We start from the raw sequence: 19569 nt of genomic DNA on the forward strand, positions 1-19569 counted from the left end.
CGCATGCTTCCTGACCGGCTGCCCGGGGCTCTCTCCACCCGCTGCCTCCGGGCTGCCCGCCTGCTCCGGCCGGCGTCGGGCTGGCCGAGCCCCGTGGGGCGAAGGGCGGATGGCGGCGGCCGCGCTCCAGGTGGGCTCGGGGGCGGGCGGGGCGGGCGGCGGCGGCTCCGAGGCCCGCGCCTCCCCTCACGCTCCCGCTGATCTCGGGTTCACAGGTTAATTTCCTGCTCGGTTTAATTTAGTTTGTTCTTCGGCGTCTTGGTAAAATCCTACCGCTTCCTTCTGGGATTTTGCCCTCTCCAACCTCAAAAATGCGTTATAATTATGTCTGGCCCAAAAATATTTGCTGGATCGCTGCAATGATGCATTTTAATTATGTGGCCCAAAAATATTTGCATGATCACTCCAATAATGTGTTATAATTATCTGATCCAAAAATATTGCCACTGTGAGTTCTTCACAGTCAGTCTTAGGCTGGGATCTCCTTTACGACGAGATTGTATGCTAAAGGTTTGAGCTAGTGTCGTAATTCTGCTTCATGCAGTTTTTAACATAAATTAACATCCAATATCAAATAACGAGGGGTTTAGGAGATTATAGAATTGTAAGGGATTACAAGTCTTTTAACTTCCTGTGTAGAATGCGTCGTTCTATTAGTTGGCAGGGTGTTGTGTGGTTGTAGGTTGGACTAGATGATCTCAGATGTCTTGCCAAATCTTATTGATTCTGTGACTTCATGCATTAAATTCCTATATGTATTCACTTATCTAATAGCATCATGCAAAACTGGGGCAAAAATTATGCAGAGCAATATTTCTAAGTGATAATTTTAGCCATTTGATTTTTGTTTTGCTCGAACACCATAGCGTCTTAGCTGTTTTCCCAAAAGTATATATACAATTTTGATCTAAATAACTTCTTGTGACAGTAATTTAAAGTGTTAACTGTGTGTTCATTAAAATTATTTTGGTAATGTCCTTAAATTAAAGTAAGCATATCTACAAAATTCCATTTTGAGACTATAGACAGAGATTCTGCTCAGTGCTTTATCTCATTTAAAAATGTCATGAGAAACCACAGTTCAAAGCTGGGTTACTCTCTCAGCTGTTACATAAAACCAACCTAGAACTTCCCTTCAGGATGTTAACTGTAGTGACCACACAGAGGTCTATAAACATTTCTGTATGAATTATTCCCCACTTTTTGTTTTAGCAAGAATGTAAGCTACACTACTGCTTTCTGAGATTTATAGGCTGGAAAAATCTACACTTTATTGTGATATTTTGTAAAGAGCCTGAAAAGCATCATTTTTCAGGGAGAAAGAAATGGTCTAGTTTTACATTAAAATTTATAATTTCAGATATTATTTTGGTTTTCCAGAGTTTTGCTTTTTGTGGTCTGATTTCTCTCTTGATCTGCAGAAAAATTCTGGGAAATTCTGTTGTACCTGGGAATGTGACTTGATTTTTACATAGGTGGCACTCATCTTTTTCTTAAAAGGAGGCTGAAACAGATGGCTTAAAAAGAACAGTTGGAGATGGCTCTTGACTATGGTCAACCTGAAGCCAGTTTTGCATCCTGTTCTTCATTCTGGCTCAAGGAACACATGCTAATACTACCCGTAGCACAAGTGTAAGCCTGACAGAACTGACACAGACTTCTGTTGCTATATGAATTTCTAGGTCTCTCTTTGTCTATTCCAGGGTCACTAAGTGATGGGGTGGAATTTGAAAAGAGATCCCTGAGTGGGACTTAATAAACTTTTCATTAGGTGGGAATCCTCTAGGCACAAGAAGAAATCTATGAAAAGGGATTGCTCTATCTGTTGAAATGCAGTTATGTAGAAGACTGGACTTGGTTTTGGACTTCGTGTTTTATTATTTTTTAGTTACTATCGTGTTCCATTTTTATTTCTGCTCTTCTTTCGGCTTGTGGTTTTTTATGTTTTTTTTCTGCTTTCTTTTACAGCGCTTCAAAGTTTAGCTGAGGTTGCTTTTACCTCAATTATATTTGTTTACAAATTAGTTAACTATATGTCTATTCTTTCTGGATTTTTTTACTGTTGTTCATATTTCATGTATGCTGTTTTGCCTAATATCGGTGCTTACCAATGCATGGTTTGTTTTAATTTAGGATGGAACAAGTGGTGTTTGGGCTGGGCAGACTGGGTTCAGAAAGCACAGAGGCTCAACGCTGAGGCATAGACCACAGGCATTTCCTACTGGAGTAAGGCACCTGTGATGGGAAAAAAAATGTTCTCCTAGTCCCAGGGGAAGTTTGATTCTACTTACTGGTGTGCTTTTTAAAGGTATGTTGCTACATGACCTCTTCACAGACTGGATTCTTACACAGCCTTTATGGTAATTTTAAATTAAATCCAATCTGACACAATGGCCATATAGAATAAACATTTGCAAAGAGACTGCCATTTTTTTCCTTAACATGGAATTTATTCAGCAATGTCCTGTGTACCATAAGGCTGCTCACCAGAAAACAGCACTTCCATTGTTTCAGGAGTCATTCATTCAGAAGAAGTACTGTCATGTTAACCAACTCTAAACTTGACCCACTTTTTTTATCTCTGTGCAAAGTCCATGTATTATTCATGGTTTCTTCTCTTTTACTTTTTTAAATGTTTTCTAAATAAATGATTCAGTGGGCTTTTTCTTTTCCTACAGAGAGTGCCAGTAGTTCTGTCTTGCAGATAATTCTACAACAGGCAGGCATGTAAATAATCCGGAACAAACATCTATATCTTCTGAGATTTATAGTATGTTTAAAATCATAAATTGTTATGTATTAGCTCAGGAAGTCTAATACACTCAAAAAGGCCCTTCAGAATAAGAATTTATCTAGTAAAAAGGGTTGTCAAGATTAAATGTATTGCACAAAAATGGTGAACTGATGGGAAGTATCCATTTTTAGGCAGGATGTAGGCTTTAAAGCTCTGGTCTGTCTAGCTTCTCAAATAAGACTTGCATAACAGCTGGGACAGTTACATCTTTCCTTGCAAAAAGAGGAGTTACGAAGGTAAGGTGGAAGACAGTAGGTAAATCCTAAAAGTAACAGCCAACTTCTCTGCTGGAGCACATGCTGAGGAAAAGCTTAGGTAGTTTTGCTCTGTAAGGAAATTATTTTGATTACTTTGCTTGACTAAATGGCTGTTGTTTTTGTGTTTATTATAAATAATGAATATATTTTAGTGGGTTTGGGTTTCTTAAGGCTTATTCTATGTTCCAGTCTCCAAATTAAACAAGGCATTGCTCAGGAAAGGGTACCAGGGGAGTACTACATATGTTAAGAATGTAAATTAAAGCAGTGGTTTGGATTATACATTGAAAACTCAGTTTTAACAGTTGTTTTATAGAGAAGGCTGGAATTTTGTGCATCAGTCATAAGAATCTTCCAAACTGAATCTTCTTTGGTTATTATAGTGTAAAATATTTAATTGGGTTAAATAATGTATTTAAGATAAGAAGGAATCTTGAAACACATTCAGTGAATTATCACAGAGATGTTTCAGATTATTTTGTAATATTTAAGGTTTCGGTAAGTAGAATTAGAGCTCTCTGTGTTACTTGTGCTGGTTTTAAAAAAAGGCAGGTGTTTTAATTCAAAGCGCTAGTGTTCTAATCAATAAGCTAATTGAAATAAAAAATTCCCTGTGAATGCTAAATGCAAACAGTGAAGTTGGGGTCTTAATGCCCAATTGTAGCTGTGGTGACAAATGTTTTGTGCTAATGGATTTTCTTTGTTTAATAGTTTCCTTTCTGATCTCTGACATTTACAGAATAACTGTCAATACGAAGGACAATGCACAGTGTGTGTCCTGATGACAGTTTGTGTGCTGCAACATGGCTCTTGTCATGGCATCCGAGACCGAAAAGGCCCACGCTCTTCTCCAGACTTTCAGCACAGCCTCGGTTCTTTCCAGTCTAGGTTTGGGGATATTCTGCTTTGTAGCAGACAGACTCCTGCAGTTTTCCTTCATTCAGCAGAATGACTGGCTAAGAGCCTTATCTGATAATGCAGTGCATGGCATACTGGGGATGTGGTCCTGGGCAATAGTGATTGGACTCAGGAAGAAAAGTGACTTCACTGAGGTCACCCTAGCTGGCTTTCTTGCCTCTGTCATTGACGTGGACCACTTCTTTCTTGCTGGATCTCTGTCCTTAAAGGTAAGTCACTAGATCAGTAATTTGTTAATTTTTCACTGTTTACATTACTTTCCTTCTACCATGTCCTAGACAAAAATAGTTCCATTAATAATTTAATTAAATAAATTTCATAGATATACAGAAATTATGTTTCTATGCAATTGTTACAATTTTAAAAGCCATAAAAATATTTTACATCTAATGTTCAGTTTCTGCTGCTTAGAAAGGAAAAAAAGAGTTTTGCACATGTAGATGCTATTCTACATGCATCACATAGTTGCTTTGTTATCCAGCTTATGGAGTTAAATGCTGCCTTGCACACTTTTGTGGATGAAGTGGATTATTCCACTTCTCTTTACAGTAAGGGTTAGAAATACCTGAAACGTAAATGACAGAGCTTCTCTTTAATTTAATTCAGTCATTATAATTCAGTAGTACATTTGTTTTAGCCAGCCCTAAATATTTATCCCACAAACAAGCTATATGTGAGCTATCACCTTTAAAAAGGCAATTTGAGTTGCATTTAAATATAGTTCATTGGAGGAAAAAAAACCAAACTAAAAATTAGTAGATAAGCAAGCATCAGCTTATTAATAAATGTAGAAAGGTGAATTGGCTCCTGTTAAGCAGTGAATGGATCATCATCTACTTGCAGAACTGCTTGTTAGAATAGAGTTTCTCAATGGCATTAGTACTACCAGATTATGGCACTCTTTTCCAGAAGTTTTCCTCCTCTAGTTTGCTCATAGTACTATTAAGTTCATGGGGAATAGCTAACTGTTCATAGGGAAATAGGTAAAAGGCAGGCAGGGAGGGAGGAAGAAACCCCTGTTTTTTATATTCATATAAGTAAAGAACAACAATGGTTTACCAATTTTTAAAAAATATTTAAGTGACAGCTAAGTGCAAGAGGCAAATACTGCTTTTAGTTGACATGTAAAAATCAGACTTAAAATGGAAAAATAATTTTTGTTTACATACAGTATCACTATTTATTGTAGAGAAAAGATGCCTCTTATTTGTGCATTTGGTCAGTTTTCCCCTCTTGGCTTTACCAGTGCTGAGGGGAAAGGGAAGAATTGTGTCTGTGAACCTGCTGGCCACATTCCCAGTGCAGTCCAGGATACCACTGACCACATCTTGCCACAGGGACAGTCAGGCTCCAGCATGTCTTGGTGCCTGGCATCATTCTTCCCTGAGTAGTCCCTGGTTCTCCCCTCTTCTATATTTCCTGCATGTGGAAATGCTGTGCAATTACAAAACTATGTAAAGAAAAGGAAAGTTAGCTTGGTTGATTAATGGATCGCATGTTACTGCTGAATAGCAATATGGAATAGAATTTAAATCTCTTATTAGTCTCATCTGTTTTTTCTTATTTTAAAATTAGTGAATGCAAGTAAATGAATGGCTAGCTATTAGAAAGTTTTAAAATTTTATTGGTGCTTTTTCATGCATTTGAGATGATTGCCAGAATTTTTCTTAATTATGACCACTAGATGTCACACTTCACTGATATCAGTTTGAGAAGCTGACTGCTGAATTGTGTTATGGAATCGGGAGGTGACTTGCCACTTGGTAGGGAGGCAAGGTTAAATATACTTACACCTTCCTTGATGGGGAATGTTTCTGTAGCTTAGCCTATCCTACTATGTGAAACCAAGCAAATTTTTGTAATTTTGTGACCTAATTTCTTCCTGTGTTGTTTCAGTTCCCAAGCCGATAGCCGTTAATTTTCTAATTGTTGATGACAGTTAGATCTAGTTCTCTTGTTCTTTAAGGTTTTTTTTTGCAAAAGACAGCTGACTTCTGTGATCTCCCTCAAAATTTTTTTCAAATCAGAAACACAAAACATTGCAGATAGAATCATAGCGCATTTTAGTAGCCAAATGTATTTAGCTGAGGTAAGGAAAAGACAAGATGCTCAAAGTCTTTTTCAAAGTGATTTGCCTACCAACTTCTTCACTTTCCATATGTTAACTGGGCTAATAAAGGAAATAATCTGGTGTAGGTCTCTCGACTCTCATTACAACTTGCAAAGCCCCTATGCTTTGCAAAGACTCTCTTCTCAACTAAATAACTTTCAAAAAAAAATCTTAAGGAAACAAGTTTGTGTTTTCTAAACCTCATACTATTTTTCTCCTCTCCTATCTATTGCTTTTTCGCCTAAATTACCTCTAAAGGGTCCTGTCCAAAACCATGAGTAGTATTTTGGGTGAGACTTCATTTGAGCCAAATACTGTAGTTTAATTCCTTTCAATGGCAGAAAAGTACAATGCTTCTGTCCTTTAAAAAAAGAATAATAATCTGTTACAGATTTTGTCTTCTTACAGTGCCATCAGAGTCTCTTTGGTTTGTGATATAACATAATCCTCATAAACTTTTCTTCTGTGTGCTGTCTAGCCAGCTAGATCTGATTGTAGTATGTAATTTTTCTTTCCTTGGCTTTATATGACGTGCTTGTCAGTTTCTTGGCATAATTTCAGGCTGTCACCTATATAATTTATCACTTCATGGGATACTTTTTTACTACATATTTTGTAGTTACAATCCCATTGTTTGTCTTTAAATTGCATGGTTGAGAGTAACTGCTTTAAGATACTAACATGTTTACTGCTTTTGCAACACATTACTAAATAACTAAAAAAATTAATTTGTATAATTAACCAACCACACCATTATTACTAATTTGTACCAATAGTATATTTCACGTTACTGCACACAATCACCTGTAAAGCTCATCATCATCACTTTTAAATCTGATGACGAGTTATTTTTTCTAGAGTAACCTTTCTGTGCAGCACAAGGCGGTACTGCCTTCTGCCTCCAATTGCTACCTTCACACTACTCTAGTCACCTACTTCTGTTCCTGCTGACGCCACTCAGCACCTGGATTGTTTGGCCATTGGTCTGTTTTTCATGGTCATCATTATTTTTCTGCAGTATTCAGGGTAAATAGTCACCTGTGGTATTTGTATGTTTGCTCTGATAAATACTTGTGTACCAAGTATCATGTGATCTGACCTTTTGCCCACATTATTTTTGCAACGAGTATGATAGTCTACAATGACTCCATTACTTGGAATTTGTAGTCCTTTGCGCTCCATGTGGTTTTTACTGTGCAACAAGTATAGAAGAACCTGTCCCACTGACTGCTCCAAAGGTGGTAGTTCCTGCAGCCTGTTGTCAGTCAGGAGTGCTGGTATGATGTGATGGGCTGCTCCCAGACTCCACCAGGATTGTAGCCCGGACACTCACGTTGCAGAACAGACATGCGGAAATTGCTGTCTTGGTGCTAAACAGTCACCAAATTTTGGAAGTGTAGAACATTCCGTTGGTGGCAAACATACAGAACACTGGCACTGCTGGGAAATGTGCTGCCCATGACTGACCCAGGCTGTACAGGAGCATTTCTGGAACGAGAATAAGCTTTGTGCAAGCCCAATTGTTGTACGATTGAATATGTTACTATGTTGTTAATATTGCTGCTTTATGTTACATTGAATATGTTACTATGAACTAAAGACTTCAGGGTTGTGAAGCACCACAGAATACCAGTGAGAGAGCATCTCTTATTACCTAACATCCATTGCGTTTCCATGGGCATTAAAGCAGATAATTTGTGTGGGTTCTCCTGCATGCAATTATTGTATCCTCTCTCCAGCTGCTCGTTGTAGTTAGAGAGGCTGGAGAAGCAGCAACTGCAAGATGATCTTGCATCTGATTGCATATGTAGGCAAATGGAAAAGGTATTTTGTAAATAAATTCTGTTTGCAACTTTTTCCAGGAGGTCTAAGGCAGAAAAGAGGTTTTTTGTGTTTTGCAGTGGGGTTTTTTTGGTTTTGTTCGTTGTTGGTGGGGTTTTTTTTTTGGTTTTGGGGTTTTTGGGGTTTTTTAAAGATCTGGTGCTTTCTAAAGGCAAACAAGTTTTCCTGTTAGGAAAAAGAGATTGTAGCAGCTTAAATCAGCTAACAGAACTACCTGTCTGTGTCCAGGGCTTGGCAACTCAAGGATGTACGTGTTCCTTTAGTCACAGAATGTAAAAGAGGAAACAGACTGTTCTCTCAGGCCTTGGGCAACAGCATCTCAGAAGCTTGATGGGTTACTGCAGTTACAGAATAGGACTTTCTCTTGCTGTCATTGAACACTCAGGTTTGCTATATGAACAACCCTGCCATCTGAAATTTATATGAAAAGAATTTAAGCATCACCTTACTGATGCTTAAATTCTTTTCATATAAAATGAAATAATGATATTTCATTTTATATTAAAAGAATTTAAGAATTTATCACCAATACTGATAAACTAAGTGTGCATAAGTATGATTAAAATTTTCCTTACTCACTGTGTGCTGTTGGCACTTAACCTTAATAGGCCAGAGGGAAAAGACTAATTTAGACTGTTCTACTGGGTTTTTTTTCTAAAGTGCAGAAATAGAGGCCAGTCAATAGATTATCTGTAGAAACATTCAGGTTTTTTCAAAATTAAGTTAGTATGTACTTTTGAGCCTTTTGTTGACAGTAACAAAAATTGGACTCTTTGTAAGGCAGGTGATAAAAAATTTCACCATCACAAGATTTTCTGCCTTAATCGAACAATCTGCTTGTGTGAAACAGAACTGAAGTTGAAGAAAATACACCTTTGGCCCCAACTTAAACGAATTGTGTCCACCACATTAGAGTTAAAAATTGTTGAGACAGTTTGTGAGCTTTTAAATCCCATTACCTGATCAGGAGTCAAGGACAAGTGTGTGGTGGCAAGCTAATAGAGCAAAGCTTTCTGCAGGCCTTTTATGGTTGGCTGTGGTTTAAAGCGTGAGCTGTTTTATTTCAGGGTAGCCTGTAACTTCCCATCTCTAATCAGTTAATAAACTGGCTACGGCTACATCAGAGCTTCCTTGCAGAGAAGGTAGTGTTCCATGCAGTTATCTAAATTATGCATGAGCTTGATGAACCTATTCCAGAGTTCCACTGCCAGGCCCTCTTCCTTTTGAATCCTGCAAGGATTAACACAACTGAAGAATGAACAGGTTAGAGATGCTTTGTTTGCCTTATGCACTAGGAGCAGTGAGGGATGTGCTCCACGCAGCAAAGATACACTGTTGCTTAACATCTCTGGGGTCTTGTTACAGGTTTTCTGAGTGTCCCCCAGCAACTGAATTGAGCCAATGAGTATCGCATCAGCACTTCTGTAGACCTTCTGGTAGTGTGCTGTTGTTTCTCCTGTGCTTACAGACACGAGAATCTACTTATTTGTGAAATAGTAATCCAAAATGCCACTACAGTTTTTTTATTGTGTTTGAATTTGGGGTGATGGTTTTAACTGTTGCTACTGAGTACACCCACAGAATATCTCCTCAAACATGTATGTTAAATTGACATTATCACTTCTTAAAATGGCTAAATCTAATCTCAGTACCTAGACATTCACCACATATCAGTCTTCATCAATATTAAAACCAAATATCAGACTTTCAGCTGAGTTATTGTTAAACAAGTTGTTGACACAAAAATCCCACTCACAAATGTTTCAGATCTTTGTTCATGAACTTCATTTTGCCTGTCCATGAAGAATACTGTCTCAAGGTGATCAAAATACATGTAACTTTGCTCATATTTTTGTCCTATTGAAAATTATTTTGGTGTTTTAAACACTGTGCAACTAAACCAACTTTACAGGTGACAACTATAGTAAAATACAGGATGTTTTTCTGGGAGTAAATGCCATTAAAGCACATGATTTATTTCAAGTAAAACATACTAAATATTTCAAGTGTATTGCATGGTTGTTTTCCTTTTAATTGTCTTGAAATTAAAGACGTATAATCAGTGCAGCAGATAATACAGGTTCCCGTGTTCCACCTGACTGTGTGGCAAACAGGATTCCTCATTCCTCCCCCTCCCTGTTTTGCTGACGATAGTACTTAGTAGGATGCATGATTCATGTCATTCATAGAGACAGGGCAGAACACAACTCTCATGCATAAAATTGGCTTTAAATTATTTCAGTGGAAAGTATGTTTTTCTTTCAGCTTCCATTTAGTCACCTGACAATGCACTTGTAAACACTCATGAAACTTTTCTTCTCTTGTTACAGTTGTAGCCATTGGCAGTAATATTTTTCTCTTCTACAGGCTGCTCTGACTCTTCCACGGAGACCACTTCTTCATTGTTCTACTGTGATTCCTGTGGTGGCTCTGACATTAAAGTTTATCATGCAGCTTTTCAGGCTTAAGGACTCATGGTGCTTTCTTCCCTGGATGTTGTTCATATCCTGGACTTCTCATCATGTCCGTGATGGGATTCGTCATGGCCTCTGGATCTGCCCGTTTGGAAAAACTCCTCCCTTGCCATATTGGCTGTATGTGGCAATTACAGCATCTTTACCTCATCTGTGTTCATTTATTATGTATTTAACAGGCACTAGAGAATTAATGTCCATAAAACATGGAATCCGCATTGATGTATAGGAATAATGGCGTTTCAGGGTGGTTTGTGCAAGCACTTGAAATAACCTGCCTGTCTGTCACTGAAGGGTTTCCTTGTGTTTCCTACACCTTCTGAATTAGGCATTTTAAAGTTGTAGAGCCAATTACAGCTCTTGTGTCAATTCCTTGTGGTCACAGAACCTATTTAATGAATAATAATAATTTTATATCTCTACATTTCCCTTGTACAGTGTGTGGTCTTCCATGATAGTTCATGCATAGCGAGCTGATTATAAAGTACTTAGTTTCTCTCTGTAGTAATTACATTGCATTTTACTGTTATGGTGCCATTCATTTGATCACCATTCACTTTGGATTTGTATTCTGCCTCTGGAGAATACGTTTCATCCAGATAGTATTTGTATGGCACTTGAAAAATTTGAAGTTCCATATAAATGGTAGGTATTATTGAGGATTTAATAGTGTCTGGGAATTCTAAAAAAATCTCTGTTAGCCTTTCTAATTTATTAATATGTTAGGAGTCCTGCTGGATTTTTGCATTCAACCATTTTAAAAGAAACACCGCCTCTATTTCACACTGTCTATCCACACCTCTTTGAACCTGTAATCACAAAGTGTTTTACTAAATTCTGTATCCCCCTGTCATTGCTTAATACTAAATTTGCAGATAATTACTAGCCTCAAAATTAGAAAGGGGTATACAGATTGGTTATAGTATTATGGTGTGTTGTCCAATTTGTTTAATTTTTAAAAATACACTAAATATGAATACTGTATAATTTGAAACCAAGGAATTTTAGTTAATATTTAAGAATTGTGTGAAGATTCAGGGAGACTCAAGAAAATAAAATTTGCTTATAACACAGGCTTGCTTAAAGATATTACTACTCAGTAAAGCATTTTCCATTAAGTGCAATATCATCCTCATAAGTGTAAAATAAAATGCATTATAATTATTATTATTATACTACAGAAATATAAATTTCCTCATAAAGAAGATCCATAAGGAAAAGTGTTATTATGCTGCAGTTTATGAGGTAGTAATTTGCACTATGGACTATTCAGTTTTTGTTTATAGACATTTCTCAGAAAGAGTCCCAAATTAAAAGTTGTCTGGTCTTGTCTAACTAGACAAGACTGTCTAGACTTGTTCAGTTTATAATATACAAGCTGAGAATGTCTATTAATAATTTTTAAATTTTGTATTCACTGCCCATAAAAGAGATGGGGCCTTAACTACTCCAGCTTGTGATGAATAGCTGTCAAAAGGGGATCATTTTTATGGAACTGCATGTATAAGGTAGCATGTGTTTAACTTAGGTTACCAAGGGGTGTAAGGGTTTAACATGATGTGTACATTTACATTATTAAATGTATATTAGAATAAAGTTGAAAAAAATTATTAAATGGGATGCTGGTTGTAATAAGTACCAGAAACTTCCTGTGGCTGCAGAATCCTTAAGGCTCTTTGAAGCATTCTATGCTAATCATGGAAAGTGTTGCACCTCTTTAAAATGTGTCTTTGAATCAAAAGAATAGTCACTGTCCTCTCCTTCACATTAGAAATGTATGCCAATGCAAACTTGCCTGATAGTACAGTGGGCCTGTCTAGCCTTTATTATAAAATGAATAAAAGGTTTCTTTGTTGGAAAGAAGATTGGAAGAGCAAAAACCTCCTTAGAGGTTTATCCTCATGCTGTGAATTTCTGTCCTTTAGAGTTTTCCAGAAACAGCATAAGAAATATCTTGCTTTAGAGCTTCAGATCAAAACTGGTTTTCATCCAAAGGCAAGATGGTTTACTAGAGGAGCATTGCTCATTCATTTACTTCTATCTTGTATTTTAAAGTACAGGCTATGAAATGCCAATAATGAATAAATTTTGTGCAAGGGGTGAAGACTGAAACCTGTGTAGAAAATTTTCTCTATTCTTGTTTCATGATATAAAGTTTGTATAATTTTGTGCTTTATCCAGATTTTTTTCAAAAGGAAATGTATAATAGGAACAAGGTGTAGAATTACACTTTCTCACTTTCAGACTGTAGCTGTAGTGTTTCTGGTAATTATGTCTACCCACAGTCCTTAAAATCAGTACTGTACTGTTCTAGCTATGTTTAAGGACCATTTAATGGATACATATTCAGTAGTTTAAAACTATGTATTTTAATTCTCTTTAAAACTACGAATTTTAATTCTCTTTATGTCTAGATATTTCTGTGTGAGCATTCACAGTAACTTTGAGCTGTATTTTGAAACACCATTTTTTCCGGCTGTGTTCTTACGCCAGTTCTACCACAGCAATAGGTGAACCCTTCATGAACTCAGACACTATATTCATGAACTCAGACACATATTAAGGAAAGCAGCAAGTACAAAGTACTTTGGTACCATGTACAAGTACAAAGTACCATGACTTTTCTCCCTCCAGACAGACATGGCAGTCTCTCACCTCAGCCTGACTTTCAGGCAGCTTTCACTGAGGCCATCAGCAGCTGTTCAAGGTAACCTGACACGTGGCATATGCTGCTGTAATTTGTGGGTAGCCAGGGTAGGTACAAAGGGGAAGTTAGGTGTTTGTTTCAGCCTGTGTGTCTGTGTGTCGTGGGCGGAGTGGGAGCTACAGAGATTATAGAGAAGCCCCCCTCCTGAGTCATGAGGCACAGACAGGACCCTCTTGCTTTCTAAACTCCTCATAGAGGCCTCTGGGTGCAGCTGGATCCAGCCTCAGTCCCAGATCCTGTCAATGGCTTATGTTAATGCATTAAATAGGCATTATTGAATCTTTTCACAGCTTTGTCCCACAGGATTAAGGATAAATTAGGGTTATTATTAGGGTTATAACTTACTATGATAATGATGAGACAAGAAGATCTTAATCAGAATTATTTACTGCACAGTATAAGTAGCTATAACTACTAGTCTAGTTCAGTCCTCTATTTTTGAAGCAATATTGAAGCAAAGGTACAAAAGAAATTATGAAGTAGAGATTGATTTTACTCACCGATACTGATGACTGTGGGGAAATCGCTTTCTCTCAGCTTTGAGGGGTAACCTTGAGGCAAATCTCAACTCAAGGAAGGAATCTTCAGAAAGGGGATTGTTGGAGGACCTCCCCACTCATTAAAAAGTGGGAATGGGCTCTATGTTTCCAGACTAGCCGTGTCACCTCGGCATCTTTAGATAAGTTAGCAGTACCACTTGTTTGTTGCTTTATCTGGTACCTTACCAGATCTGCCACAGCTTCACCTTTCTGTCAGGAGTGTTTAACTCTGGGATTGATGAGTCAGGCAGGTTTCAGCATTATGCAGCACCAAAAGCACCAGGACAACCCCTTCCTCCTCTGATAGCTTTGCAAACAGGGTGTTATTCCAGCTGTTTTACTGCCATCCAGGCAGAGCATCCTGCTACACCTCTTCACCCAACACCTGCCTGCTACAGATGAATTGCCCAACAACTCCTTACCAGTATTCCATGTGCATTTCAAATTCACTGATGTTTCCAACTATGCATCGATACCATGTCTAGCAAAACCATAACAAAAATAAACCAAGATACTAAAAATATACTGACTGTACTTTATTGCATGCATTACTATAATGGGTAAATGTAAAATACAAAAAGCATGTGATTGAACAAAATGGGGCTTGCAAATTCAAGTTAATGATGTTGTGCACAATGTATGATACATATCACTAAAATACTAGGTTTTTCAGAGATTCTTTTAACATGCCAAACTAAAAATTTTCCATGTATTTTCAAGTTGAACTTAAATAGTTGAACAAAGTGTTGCTGTATTGTGACTTACTTTGTTAGAACTGTGCTGCTTTTTTTTCTTGCTTTGACAGATTTCTGCTGTAAAAAGTAGGTACTAATAGCTCAAGCTAAAGAAAAATGTTTCTTCCCCCAGTCCTGGAGAAATAATTTTTTTCCTAATTGCCTAGTGGCCTTAACAGAATGCATGAACATGTTTCCTATAACTTTGTCTTCTACTTTAAAATCTGACCTGTATTTTCACCTGACCGTTGGCATCACTTTTTACTACAGTGCAGTATATATTATATCACATGCCCTTAATAAGGTACTGGTATGTGAACTATTCATAATTGATCCCATGCCCCAGGGAAAATGATGCTAAGTTTAAATTAAACTGAAGTAATTTTTACAGCACACTACTGATACTGACTTATTATGAGAAGAACATTTCCTCTGCTAATGGAAATGAAGTTCCAGAAGGAGAGAGAAGGGGTTAAAATTCAGTCTGAAGGAAGTGTTAGTACACAGTTAAGTTTGGACACGTGTTTTTATTCCATCACTGTCAGTATGAAGCTGGGTGATGAAATGCATCAGAAGAGTACGTGTCTGGTTGTGTAATTGAGCAAATCTAAATTCTCTAAATTATGCAAATTTATTCAGGGCAGAAGAAGCTTTGTATTCTCAGTGTTACATTTTGAGCTTTGATCAGCTGGTAATTTTGAGCCCACAAACTAGGTTTTGTTTCCCTGCTACAGGCAGACCTTGCATTGAAGCAAAGGAAGAGCTGTCAAGCTGAAGTACCCTTTGTGTTCATCACAAAAAAAAAGTATAATGCTTTTCCTCAAAATTATAAGCTGATGTCTTCAATTCTTTCTTAAAATTTCCCAAATTTTACATCCTCTGCATTGAATTTTTGAATTTATATTTTCAAATTATATATTGAATGCTGCATTGTAGAGCTGTTTCCTGTTATTTAAAATTGTTTCCTAATAATTAAAGTTAAACGGTACTTGTCTTTTTTATATATACATACATATCTATATATATATGTGTTTATGTATATGTACATATATGTATCACACACTGATACACATACATCTTTCCTTCTATGTTCATATAATAATTTTGCATTTCTTCAGCTAATTTTGTATTGGTTTTCCCTGGAGTGAGTAGAAGTGTTTGTCTCACTGACTGTGAAAAACCAGGCATGCTACAACTTAGCAGAAACATTTTAGTGCAAGGAAATCTTCACATACTGAAAACAAGAAAAGAGATTATGCTGTCCTTTTGATGGAAGCATTCAGTTGGTTTCTAGGCAGTTCTTGAAAACAGATTTGTTTAATCACAATGAATAGACTGAAAACATTTGTCTTAGTAAATATGAGTGAACAATCTTCATTAAATTTGATTTGTATACTAAAACTGTTGCAGGGATAATCAGCCAAGTTGCTGTTGCTATATCCACCACAGAAACAGCTCCTTTGGCCTAGGAATGTTAGTAATATGCCTGGAGCTTTTCTCATGTTTCCAAGGGAATTTAGTCTTGCTTTGATCTTATTTTTCCATTTAAAAATTAAATTGAGGAAGAGCTCCTTGCCTGGTGTGGAGTAATTTCTTTAAAATGCTGTCTGGTCATTCACATCAGTTTTTACAAATGAGCCAAAAAAGCTCAGTACAGTAACTCTGCAAAATAAATTAAATCAAAGGTAGTGGACATAATATTGACATAAGGAATTTAGAAGGTAGAATGTTTCTATTTTCACATTTCCATTCAAATTGCTGATAATCAAAACTGCTTCCTTTTTATGTATTACTGCCAGCAATTTAGAAGCAAAGTTTGTGGTGACTGCTATAAAAATTTCAGGTTTTTCTGGGCCAAGTGAATACTGTTAAGAATTGAGTAGTAAGGCCTTATGAACGTTTTTCCAACAAAATATCTGTGTCATCTTGTTAATGTAGCTGTTTACAATGTGTAGATGCAAACACTCGGTTATTTCCTGGTCTTATTGTGGAAACATGGTTATGGCTCGGGGAGGTTTGGTAGAAAATGCTCTAGCTAATATGACCTTTGAACTCAAGTAATTTTTGTTTCATTAGTCCATGTGGAGACAGATCTTCCCTTCTATTTGATATGTTTTGTTAAGGTGAAAGTTTGAGTGCTTTGCCAGCATCTTTTGTGTGAGTGTTTTGTGTGCCTTGTACATGAATAAGCAAAGCAGAGACACTTAGAACTTTAAAAATGTGTGCACATGATTTATTTTCAGTTTTTCCCCATGGTGAAAAATAGTTCCACATGCTTTAGCATCATGCATCTTGCATTTAAATATGTATATAAATGTCGACCAAATGGTTTTTCTAGTACTTTTATATGGCTAGAGAGACACTGTTAGTATTTCATGGGCTCTCCTGGTGCTTGACTTAACTTGGGTTGCATGATAAGCATGATCCTTACTGGATCTACTTATCCTTACATGATCCTTACAATCTACTTACTGAGGACTACTGCCTCAGTGTACAGATTGCTCACTAGGTGTAGCAAATATGAGTGGTAGACCTCTGTCTGGTAGTAAACAATCATAGAGACCCTTTCTATTCAGTGTGTGACTGCTCAGTCTATTCAGTGGTGCTTAAAATGTGATTTATATCTTCCTAAAAGAAGATATAAATTTACATCCTAAAAGAGATGTATGCTTCTGGAGTACTGAATTCCATTCCAATCATCACCTATTGTTCTAAATACGTAGTACAAGAATATAATTGAGATTGTAGATTAGGCTTGTCTTCCTGTCCTTCATGTGATTTCCCCTTGCTGGAGAAGTAAACCATCTTTTCAATGACTATTTTATCCAGGGGTTCTTTGATGTGTGACATAATAATGTAAACATTAAAAAATGAAACAACTAGAGGCAGTTCTCAAGAGGCACTGATGCTATAGTGGCTTCTAGACTGGCATATTTCAGTAAAGGGATGACCAGCTTTTTAAAATTAATTTTAACTTTTGAAATGCAGATGAAGCATTTATTGTAAGGTTAGACAATTATGTGACCATCTTTCCAAACACAGGAGTGTCTCTTTGAAAGATTTCACAATTTTGGTGAGAATATTTATCATGGCTGAAGTTTTCAGTGCTAAATCTTTGCTTCGGTTTACGATTTGTTCAAGATTCAGTATATGGGGACTTAGCAACGTGAAATCTCTTGAAAATTTGCACCTTTTTCTCCCTTGAAACTTGACACAGAAGAGGCTCTGTTTAAGTTTCATAAAGTAGAGCTTGTATTAGGTGGTCTAGCTCTGTGGCAATAGAGAAAAGCTGACCACCTGATACTGTCATGATACACATTTATTGCAGTTAGAACGCCCTGCTGCTGCTCTGTAGCACTCCCGGGGAGGCGTGGGCTGCATTTGCTGCTGCCGTCTGCAGACTCAGTGCAAAGAACGAGTGCTGCAGGGTTAGTTAAGGGAAACCATGGCTCAAGTTTGTGCTGTATGGAGCTCCAGGCCTCAGTGGTTTCTGTGAGTGCTAAAACCTGCTTCTGTTACTAAGAAAATCATGAGTTTCAAAAAGAGACAGTTTTTTCCCCAATGAATTTCAGCCACTGAAAATCTTTTTGGATGATCACATTTCTTGAAAACTCATTTCAGATAAGAAAACCAGTTTGGCAGGGACTTGATTTACAAGTAAGCATATTCCTGCTGTCTGTTTCAAAGTGAGGAATGTTGGCACATTTCTGTAGTTCTCTTTCTCTGTTGACTGGATTAGCTTTGCAGAAAAGGATGCATTTTCTTAGTCACCGAGTGTGAGCATTTCCCCTCTTTTTAGTGAACAGATAGATGGCTTTGAAAGCATTGAGGACAACTCTTTTTGCCTTTGGCACACATTCACAAGCATTCACCTGTCACGGTTATGAAAGTTATTCAACAAAAGACGGAAAATGCCTTGGACTAGGCATACACTGAATACCTAATCAGAATGTGTCCAAACTGCTCACATAACACACTCTAGGCAAATCTCCTCTGCAAGAAAATAACCGATAGTGTGAAAAAGTCTATTGGGAAACAAATCATTGAAGACAGAATTGCTTTGCTCTGGCTTTTTTCTTCACCCAGTGGTTCTACCTCCCTGCCTTGCAGGGGGACTGGCCTTTGACTGGGCTTGTTCTCATTGCTACACAGGGTGCACATGCACCAAGCTTGTTTGGAAGGGGAAAGGTTTCAAATGCACAGACAAAGGTGAGTTGCTTGGTGGTAGCTCTGTTCAGAGCAGAATGCTCTGTTCCTCTGTTGGCGGTAGGTGATACCAAGAAGGGGTGGGGGAAGCACCTCTCAAAAGGATTGCTATTGACTGGAAGTAGAGAACAAATTATTTCCCTGGCCCCAGTGATATTTCAAGGAACCTGGCAGGAGTTACTTTACTGCTGGAGATAAAAGCTTTACGTTTCAGCTGAGATTCCATACTGACAAAATTACATCTACAGAGGTAATAAACACTGTTCTCAGTGTAATGAGAATAGCTTCTACTAAAATTTTCCAAATTTGTGCTACATCTAGACTTGCAAAAAAAAAAGGCAACTTTTTTTTTGCTTTGCATTGGAGATGTTGTTTGAAAACACTCACATCCTGCCATGTTTACAAAGGGTGTTCACTGTTTCTGCTTCCTTTCTGCCCCAAGTTAACCATACTTGCCAACCTTAGTTGCTTCACACAGGAGGCAAGAACTTGTAGAGTTAAATACAGAAGAAAATCCATTTTATGAGTGTTCTGAAGGCTTTTCACCAGGGTTTCAAAGTCAAAACAGTTGAGCAGAGGTGTTATGAGGCATACAGAAAATACATTTCCATGCTATTGAATGTTTTATTCCTTCATACTTTACAGAAATAAAACTTCACTGCCACTTGTTTTGTTTCCTCCAGTCCATGGCTAGTCCTTTCTATCTCCTGGTAGAGTCTCCTGGTAGCATTTCAAATTTGTCTCCAACGTGCTTTGTAAGAATTACCCAGTCTCACTGGGTCCCTAATTAGTTTACAGGAGGAAAAAAAGCTTATTATCTAATATGAAAAAATGGCGTAGCTGAGCCAATAAGTATGTCCAAAGTTAAATTCTTTGAAGCTAAAGAAGGGGAGCTAAATGGAGAATGTTATGATGAAATGTAGTTCTCCAAGAAAGAGATTGATCTAGAGAGGAGCTTGTTTCAAACTTTGTAAGGACTAGCTTGAAG

General features: G+C 37.4%; 1 protein-coding gene across 1 annotated transcript; it reads left to right on the top strand.

The window, feature by feature from the left end:
- Positions 1 to 10: 10 nt before the first annotated feature.
- Positions 11 to 12499, top strand: TMEM267 (transmembrane protein 267). The gene is made up of 4 exons (XM_058824056.1): positions 11 to 130; positions 2134 to 2308; positions 3791 to 4178; positions 10289 to 12499. Exons 3-4 carry the CDS (start codon positions 3855 to 3857, stop codon positions 10622 to 10624), a joined length of 660 nt encoding a protein of 219 aa, XP_058680039.1. The 5' UTR covers positions 11 to 130; positions 2134 to 2308; positions 3791 to 3854; the 3' UTR covers positions 10625 to 12499.
- Positions 12500 to 19569: the final 7070 nt, after the last annotated feature.

This window comes from Ammospiza caudacuta, chromosome Z (genome assembly GCF_027887145.1).
Source record: "Ammospiza caudacuta isolate bAmmCau1 chromosome Z, bAmmCau1.pri, whole genome shotgun sequence".
Lineage (NCBI taxonomy): Eukaryota > Metazoa > Chordata > Aves > Passeriformes > Passerellidae > Ammospiza > Ammospiza caudacuta.

Excerpts from the sequence above, each read along its gene's own strand:
- TMEM267 (XM_058824056.1), top strand. The coding sequence starts at position 3,855 with ATGGCTCTTGTCATGGCATCCGAGACCGAAAAGGCCCACGCTCTTCTC. Across the intron at positions 4,179-10,288 it reads CTGGATCTCTGTCCTTAAAG|GCTGCTCTGACTCTTCCACG; the intron begins GTAAGTCACTAG and ends TCTCTTCTACAG.